Here is a 9,487-nt window from a genome sequence, read left to right on the forward strand (position 1 = left end):
ATAATCCAGTGTTCAAGAAAAACATAACACACAGACACACTCATCAGACATTAATCTTTTCCCCAGCCCTGGTCACCAAACATGAACCAGAGTTGCACAACATTTCATGACATGGTTCAGTATCCGCTGGCTCCAACCAAGTCCAAAAGCTGAATTCCAAAGTAGCTCTAAAGTGTGGACTGTAAATCCTTAAATGAGGTGTTGGGACTTTATCAGTGCATAAGCTACATCTGTTTTTTATTGTCTGCATATTCTGTTGGTTATCTGCAGATTCCACTAATACTGTACATGAGCAGTCCATGCACATGTTGAGTGCCCAGACACATGGGCTGCATATTATTATTGCTGTAAACATGGTAGCCAGAGATCTGGAGTCATGCAGCTAGTACAATGAGTACCAAACATGTTCCAAGCACCTGTATGCTGGAGGGTAGCAATCTATGCAGGTTGAATACTAATAAAAAGCATAGTGAATGATACTTCTTTTATTGAGGGCTGAGGGCTCCAGTTCTTTTTATTGGTGAGAATATATTAGATGCACTTCCTTGTTGAGAGGAGAGGCTACAATGTCTTGCTGTGAGGTGAACATTTAAATCCTACTCTGGACTCGTACCAAAAGTCATTCCAGCTATAAGTGGATACCTGGTAGCTCAATCTGGAAAGCCAATGGTAGTCAGATCTGATGCTGGCCACATCTCTCTCTGTGCTGATTAAGAAACTGGTGTGCCTAAACCACACTAGCCCAGTGGGCAATAAGGCTCAGGTGGTCCTTCCCTCTTGTTCAGTGTGTGTGTTGTCATTTGCAGTCTGGTAACCAGAGCCCTACTCCAGTTGGTGTGGGTGGTGCAGCTCCAGAGGGTGCCATACCACAAGGGACACAGTCAAGCCAGAAAACAGTAAAGACACATTCATTAATATGTTAATTAGCTCTGATTTTCAGCAGTGCTAGTTAGCCAGGAGCATTGCTGTGCTAACATGGCTATGCTATTTCTTTTTTAGAAGCTGGAGTACAATGAGCTAGCTCACTTATCTCTGCACAATGCTGCCTTGCTTGAGGGCACATACCCACAGGACAGTGGTGGAGCACCAGGCCATGTGGAAGAGTACAATTTCTGGCCCAGCATCCTGCTGTGGGGCATGCCCTCCTAAGCGGGTATCTCAGCGAACTATGCCCTGCAGGGGGAACACCAGTGGGGGGTACTCACCCAGTGAAAAACAAATCTCCTGGCACGACTGTTGGTAACTAATACTTATTCAGTGCAGAGAGCATTCCAGGCAGGTGGAGCACAAGGTGAAGCAGCCTGTTTTCTGCCTCCACTCCTGTTTGTACAGCTTTCCCAATTGCTCTGTACTGCAAACCATTGGCGATGTGTAGGGAGTGCACGTGCACCCCCTGAGCTGAGCATTGCATCGCCTGCAAAAAGGTGCTGCTGACACTGGCAGCAGCATCTGCAGGTGGCGCTGCTCCTCCTCCTGGGCAATCTTTAACTTTATGACCTCATTTACCTGATCCAATGAAGGCCAGCAGTTGTTGGCTGCCAGCCAACCAATTTGAAAGGCATCACTGGTTGCTGGGTAGACTGACAGGGTCTCTAGCCCCGCCCCCCCGTCCTGATGTCATTGCTTAGAACAATAGGGAGTTTAAGCCCCCACCCAGGTGTGTGAGGCCAGTCACCTAGGCAGAGGAAGCAGGTTCCCCCCTCCCTCAGGAATGTATCCAGCTCAGGTTACAACTTAGGGTTACTTGAAGCAGCTGGGGACGGGGTGCCTGCCCTCTGCAGTGACCATGGTAACCAAACTGTCAAAAAGGTAATAAGCCTGATAGCAGAGTTTGGGGAGAGACTGAGATGATGTTGTGCTGCACCCTTGGGGCTCTCCTTTCCTGGGTAGGTGAAAGAGCTGATGGCAGGCAAATACAGCAAGCACTGCTAGTTGTGGCTACTTACAGTTTGGGGGATGTCTGTGCATCTGTGGTAGAGTTAGATCCCAACAGATGGACTTAGGCACCTCTAGTGCAGCACCAAATCACCTCCAAGCATGTGCAGGAGAAATATACTTAGCTACATAGGGCAGAACTGTAGCTGTGTAACGTGTTTGGCCATGTATATGCAACACAGGCCATTACATGAGGCAAAATATGATACTGTGGGGTGATGCAGACACCTAATAACTTTATACACGTGTAATGCATCTTGGCAGGGAATTACATCTCCTCTGCTAGGTTCTCAACTGCCCTGGATGTCCATGAGAGTTAAGTATTTTTTTTAGCAATTCAAAGCTCACAGCCCCTAATCCAGCAGTACATTTACAATGGGAGACTATTGGAAAGGGCCAGACCTGTAGCTAGAGCAGTTAAACACCAACATACCATTTATCTAGGACAGCCAAATGTCAGAAAAATGATGTCCTTTGTTATTAGCCTCTTTGAGCTATAGCTTTTCATTTTTTTCCCCCAGGGCTGACAAACTTATTAGTTCACTGCAGGAGTTCGCTGCAGGCCAAGTATCATATTTTAAAATGAATTCAGTTTGTGATAAGTTCTCCCCACAACACACCAAAAATAGTTCACATCGTGTGCAAACTATTTCTAAGGCTCCCTGACAGCAATGGTTTTGAAAAAAAATAAGTTTCTAGTCAAGTGAAAAGAAATGTGATTTAGAAGCAACAATGGGCATGTCTCACACGGTCATTAATCTGCTTTTGCTAATGCACATTAAATTTAGTACCTCCAATGTGAAGGTGCCTGTACACAAGCCGGGAGGCTCCTCCAACACACTGTAATTACTAGAAAGCAAATTGGGAAAGCATGACAGGGAAAGCAAATACATGACTAAGTCACTGAAGATCAGACAAAAACATAAACGGCTGCTCATGGACTCACACAGATGACTGTCACCAATGTTTTAAGCATGCATGCAAAGGATGTTTGATCACTTTTCATTTGTTTAAAAATGTCATTGGTTTCTTTAGTTCTATAGTGTTGATGGCCTCAAAGGGAAGATACCTTTCCAAAGGACCATGGATTAAAGTACTGGAAAAGCTTGGAGCTGAGAGAGGTTTTAAGTTAAAAGGTAACAGATTTCAAAACTGTAAAACAAAAACAGAAACTGCTTTACAGACTCTCCCACTAAAACTGACCTTGCTTCTAACTGGACTCATTTGCTGGTGAGAGGGAAGCTTAGCTTCCTCCTTTGGGATGGATTGGAAAAGCTGCTCAAATCCATAGAGATGTCCAGCCCTGGGTAGGGAAGGCATATAGACTGAGAAGTAATCCCTTTTTTACAATGTCTTGGGATTGGACAGATACTTATTTGCAAAAGTAGTATTTACAGCAGTTTTGAAAAAGGTTGTTTATGCTGTTCAGAAGTGGAAGAAAGTGCCTAGGGTAGTTGTCCTTACATGTGCTGGAAAGTGAAAATACTCAGAATCCCCGAGGTGTTTTCTAAATTATTGGAACATGTGGACCTCTAAACCAGTAACAGCGGCTGTCAGATACAGCACGACTTACCAGCCATATTAAACTTCCAAAGCCTCTTTGCTTTGCTCATGTGCATTTATTCCCTTCATATCAGCTAACAAACTTCATATCTGCCCAGCAATAATTTGCATCTCCAGTGCTGATTAACACAGAATTGTCCTGAGGTCCCTCCTAAAAGTCTACACTTTTGATAGCATTTGTCAAAGCAAGCTGTTGTTTATGAAAGCTTATGCATCTCTGAATTAGCTGTTGTCTACATTAGCAAGGGTTTGCTTTGAGATAAAGGAAGCAGTAAGGGATAAAAGTAAAGCTGCCAACCAGTACCACTATGTACAAGATGATTAGAAAAAAGTAGATACAGAGGCAGAGTTAAATAAATATGACATTTTGGACCTCATAGTAAGGCTCCTGTTTATTGTGAGCCAGATTTAGGATGGATTTGGGCTAAAACAAGTTGTTATAAATAGGTTTTTGTGTTTATAAAGGATTTTGAGATTAAGATTTGGGCTTCCCTCTGAATAGCTACAAAAGCTGAACATTTTGAAGCTCTTCATGAGAGAAATGTTCTGAAAAAATAATGTTTTGAGGTTGGCTAAAATATTTAGATTTCAATTTTTAATTTAAAAATATCTGTATAATACAATAAAATATCTCAACATGAAAATGAAGAACTAAAACACTCCACTGCAAAAAAAAAAAGAAAGGTCAAAAGAGGACATTTCAGCCATGTCTAAACTCCCCTCTCTGCTATTCATGCTCGCCTCACCCTCTTGGGTTTTCTTCTCAAACACAAGTTGGGCAAACTCAGCATGATCTCACAAAGGGGTTTGATTTTGACAGAAATGCATATTCCATGAAATATTCGGTTCTTTTGAAATTTCTCTTACCAGCTTGAGTTGGGGTGGGGAGTGGGAGGAGAGCATGGATTATCTCTTTATGTGTGTTTGTACAATGGTAGTAGGGACTTTTGGGTGTAACCACAATATCACTAGCAACAACGGTTTTTACTTTGTTACACAGTAATTTTGGGTGGCTCCTGGAGCTCTCAACCCCTGGATTGTTTGCACACTAACAATGACTTTAAAGCACTCGTTATGCAGCTCAGAGTTACACCACTCCAGGGCAGGATTATCCCTGATCCTACACTACCTAAAACTACCCAGCTGCAGTTCCATTAAGATATGGGCACTCCCGACAGATGTGCCACCCAAGTTGAAGTCCTCCAGTATCCCAGGATCTCTCATACTCCTACCTGTAGACCAGGTATAGAAGCTGGCCCTGACTCACCAGCCCTATAGAGGCAATTCACAGCTCCTAGTCCTGCCCCTGCTCACCAGGCCTCTAATGACAAGTCACAGCTGTGCAGGTGGGGGCAGCCAGAGCAGGTTTCTAGCCTAAGGGTGTGACTAGCACTAACACCGATCAACATGTGTGCAGCTCACAGTGTAAGGTGTAACAAGGCCCTTTGTGGTTTAAATGTCATGGCATGAAATTTTGTCTCCCCTTGTTTCCCTCTGTAAGGTTATATTCTGCAATGTCTCAAATGAGCTACTATTGCAAATACTTACTCTATGCAATATGAATGTAAGGTTTTAATAAAGCTTCAGGACAAGAGAACCACTTTAACACTTATAGACCCCCCTTTCATACATCATAGGTATCTTCATAAAAGTGTGGGGTATGGGGGTGTGCGTGCATACACATAAGCAAGTGTCTTTCCAGCTTGCAGTCACACCACACCTCTCACTTATTACTCTCGGTTTGCAGATAAAATGGCGTTCATTGGATTCAAAGGCAGCTTTCGGCCAATCTGGGTGAAACTCGTCACTGAGGAGAATGCAGCCAAAATCTTTCAAGCTGTGCCAGTCCCTGTGGTGAAGAAAATGAAATTATGAAGACACCATGCTTTGCCTTCTGACTCCTAGCACTGCCCCTTTAGAACAGGACTACTGACTCTGCCTCCGACAGACACACTGCCACCACTCTCCAGAGACGATGTATTTTTTTTATTGCTGTACTTCGAGAAATGTTATCGTAAGTGGTAGAGTGGTCACATGTGACAAAGAGCATTCCTTGTGCTGGGTATTGTGTGTGATCATCGCATCCTGACCTGTTAATCTGCTCCTTGATAGCAGGTTCACCTTTATTTTTCTAAGCTCGGTATCTGGGACAAGATAAGTTCGTCTGTTGTTTTCACAGGTGTTGCATTTCAGTGGTCTCCTCCACACCCCACACACTCCAGTTGCGTTCTGCCTGGACCTGCTTTGTGGGCCCGTCAGTTGGGGGTTTCTACACCAAACACGGACAGCTGCTTCCCAGCCTTGGACCTTTCACATGGAACTGATTGAATCCACCCTCTGGGCCTGTTTCTTTGTCTTGCTTTTTCTTTTGAGAGCACAATCAGCTACTTGCATAAAAGTGGAAATGCAAATTCAGAGGCTAGCTGAAAAAATCTGGGATGGAAAGTGTCGATGTTAGATGTTGGAAGTCATTATCCAAAGGTCAGAAAATATGACCAAATGGTAAGAACTGGCCTGAAAGCTTGTACCAGATTCTGTCAAACTCCTGCACAATCCCTCTGGATTGTAAGTGGGGATTTACCAGGGAGTCATCCCATTTCAGCTGAAGAAGAGAGAGGGAATAGATTGAATATAAGTGAACAAAGTAAGGGTACCTCTTTTCCTTTCATTTCCATGGATCATTATTTTTTGTCTTCAAGTAGCTGTTGTCAGGATTCACTGTTTTTTTTTCCCTAGCTAAGCAGCCACAGACTGGTGGAAAAGACCTGACAACAGGCACGCCACAATTACTCAGCCTTTCCCTCAAATGTAAATCTTCAGGGCCAGCCTCTGGGCTCAGAGTAGCACCACAGCCACAGAGAGGAACCACATTCACCTCTCTTGCTCATAGGCTGATTTTCCCCAACACTGCCAGCCTATTTCACTTTTACTAGGCAATGAGAAGTCAATCTCGCTCCCTGGAAAGTCAGTGAAGAAAAGGATAGGGCCCAATATTTTGTGCCTTGCTTGTCTGTGGTCCCTCCTGGCCTAGGGAAGGAGTATGTACTGTGCCCTAGAAGGAGCTAGTTCTTTACTAAGGGGAGGGTCATTGAGATGTAAGGGTCTTTGAGGACAACATGGACAGTTGTGTGGGACCGTCTGCACCAGAAACCTTTGCTCCCAAAGTGATGCAGCCTTTGAATTTCCTACCATTTTTCTGCAAAACAGAATTTTCTAAATTAAAAAAAAAAGAATAAAAAAAGGCTATTAAAGAAAAATGAGTGCAGCCTAGGGCTGCTCGCCAGAACACCTCATTAAACTGGGAAGTTTATCTTAACCATATGAAATGCTGTCAAGTGTTCAAATATTCACATGACACATTGCTATCTGCTCTCCAAAGATGTCATTCAGGCATCTTAAGTAGTTTCTGGCTATTTCAGTAATGCCAATATAAAAAAAAAAGGGGTCTCAAAGCAGCAAGTAAGCAAGCTGCCTTTAACAGTTGTGTTTGTCCCCATCACCACCGTAAAACCAGTCTTGGTTTCCCAAGCCTTGGTTTACCGTTTTTTTCCCCCCTAAGTAATACTTTTGTGACTAAATGTCTCTTTTCCCCACTGTACCTAAATGCCAGCTCTGACCGGGAAGGAAGCAGCAGTGATTCCACGCCCCGTTCCAAGCGTGGTCACTGTGCAGATGCTGAGTCCTGTAAGCCCTGTCTCTGCTCGGAGACGCGGTGGCTCTGGGAGTCAGCTCTGAGTGGAGTTCAGGCCATCCTCCAGGTATTTGCCTCTATGATCTTTCCTGGGTTTTGAAACTGGAATTGTTCTTTTCAGCCTCCTAGCTGGTTTTCACAAGCGGAATATCTGGTCTGTCTGTTTCAAAAGGATCCGGTTTCCCCCATTGTCCTTTCCCCCACTTCTCTAAACGAGTCATTACTGAAGGAGCCCAACTTCCAGCATACTTATTTTTGCTCCTTACCAAATCATGTCCCTTGTGCCATTTCCATTGAGCACAGAGTGCATGGGCACAGTTCTCAAGAGATTTCTCCCAATGTCTTATGATGATTTGGGGTTTCCCCCAAATCGCAAACTATTCCTTAAAGAAGTTAGTCTCACTTACAGTTCAGCCTCGATTATTTACACCTCATAAATCTAAAAATGCCCTGTCAGCCAAAGAGGGCCAGGACCCCAAGATCCATTAATCACATTGAACAATCTTTTAATTTTTCAAACTCCTAATTATCTGAATATATTCAGTGTACTTCATGCCATTCCCATAATCGAGGCAGTACTGTTGGTACAACCACACCACCTGCTCTGTATTAGTAGAACACACGTGCAACATAAAAGCCGAATGAAAGCTACAGGAAATGGGTCAAGGCTAGAACACACTTTTTTGGAAACTTTTAAGTCTCAGGAAAAGATGCTTCAAAGTTTGGACATGGCCTTCTAAACATACCCTACTTTTACCCTCCATTGATCTATCTAAGTAGGTCTTCATATTGTGCCTATTTGAGGAGAGGCAGGCATAGGACCCATTCACACCTCGTGGTGTATGAGCTGGCTGATTACAACGGTTTGTTCAACTAATACCAGAAGGCAAGGTGCCCTTGTACTAAGGTGCAGATGCTCATTTTCAAACTTCTGGAATTCTCAGGGTAAAATCATAAGACTTGGCTCTAGGAAATAAGGTCTACTTTTAAGAAGAAACCTATTAAAATAATGGTAAATGCGTCTGTTTTTCTGTCATGTAAGGCTTGTCACATAGACCTGATTTGGGGGATGGATTGCTCCAAACACTGGGCACACGGTGGCTAGACAGAGAATCTGGAACGGTAGCAGAGCATAACAGGGCAGGCACTCCCCTGAAGCGCAACCCACTCCCATTGAGTTCAATGGGCTGAAATCAGTGCACAAATCTGAAGGCAGAACGTGGCCTAATATCTTCCCCAATTCACAACAGTGCGGAGTCACGTGCATATGAAAAACGTGTGGGGATCCTAGCAGTTGCATGTGTGCATCTCTGTGACTAGTGAAGTGACTGAGTGCTCGTGGCTTGTACAGTCTTTTAACTGTGCCTTCCCAAATGGCAAATATCCAATTTGTGAAGTTTTATTGCTCCAACTGTTCTCACATTTGCCTCTATATGAGATTGTCATTGTTTTAGGGCAATTTTTCCTTTTGCCTAGTGTATTTGTTTTGTCTCCGTTTGAATGCTTGTTTTACCTGTCGCCGAAATAGCTGGTCCTTTTTCGGAGCTAGATGTATAGTGTTTTGTACATTTTCTTACCAACTCCACAATGAAAAAATATATATTTTCTATTTATTTATTATAAAGGCACTAAGAGAACTAAATTTGCAGACATATGAAGAGTTGTATTTAGATTTCAGCATTGTCCAAGCTGTTAGAGAGGTCAGAAATGTGTCTTTTCAGATAATCTGCTTTGCACTTGAAAGTTCCCTATGTCCATAGAATGTGGTGATGCATTGACTGTTTTATGACGACAAAAGCTCCTGGAACATTAAGTCCAGGGATTTTTACTTACAACAGAATTAATCTGTAGTTGTTTGGAATACACGACCTGTATCAGAATAAATATTCAATGCAACCTTACGACTTTGTCTCTTGGATTCTTCATTATAACTTGGTGAAAGGCCTGGTATTACAGGACATGCCTTATTGACTGTATCGCTGCTTGTTCACCCCTAGATTGTTTGCCTTTCTGTTAACTGGCAACAGGAACACTTTGCTTGACCCTTATTTTTAACAAGGTTAATACAATAAGAGTGAACAGGCAGTAGAAAAAAATACCCTGATCTTTTTTTAATGGGTAGTTAGGTCCCCCAATGAGCTTTTGATTATCAGGGAAGTCATTATGTTTGCTTGTTACATTTTCCACTAGGGAGTTGTTCCAACTAAACAAACGCTGCTATAAAGCCTCTGGAGGCAGCATAACCAACATGAGATTTTGGTGGGGGGGAAGCAGGGTGAAATCCTAATTGCCATTTGC

At 43.2% G+C, this 9,487-nt stretch overlaps 1 protein-coding gene across 1 annotated transcript in view; it reads left to right on the forward strand.

Annotated features, from left to right (window-relative positions):
* Window positions 1-9,090, forward strand: part of CEMIP (cell migration inducing hyaluronidase 1) — a 141,524-nt gene extending 132,434 nt beyond the window's left edge. The window contains exons 28-29 of the mRNA XM_014605992.3: window positions 2,971-3,071; window positions 5,246-9,090. Of these exons, the coding sequence (XP_014461478.2) occupies window positions 2,971-3,071; window positions 5,246-5,373 (229 nt within the window). The 3' untranslated portion in view covers window positions 5,374-9,090. The remainder of the gene's footprint in view (window positions 1-2,970; window positions 3,072-5,245) is intronic.
* Window positions 9,091-9,487: the final 397 nt, after the last annotated feature.

The sequence above is a fragment of the Alligator mississippiensis genome, chromosome 11, assembly GCF_030867095.1.
Source record: "Alligator mississippiensis isolate rAllMis1 chromosome 11, rAllMis1, whole genome shotgun sequence".
NCBI classification, from domain to species: Eukaryota; Metazoa; Chordata; order Crocodylia; family Alligatoridae; genus Alligator; species Alligator mississippiensis.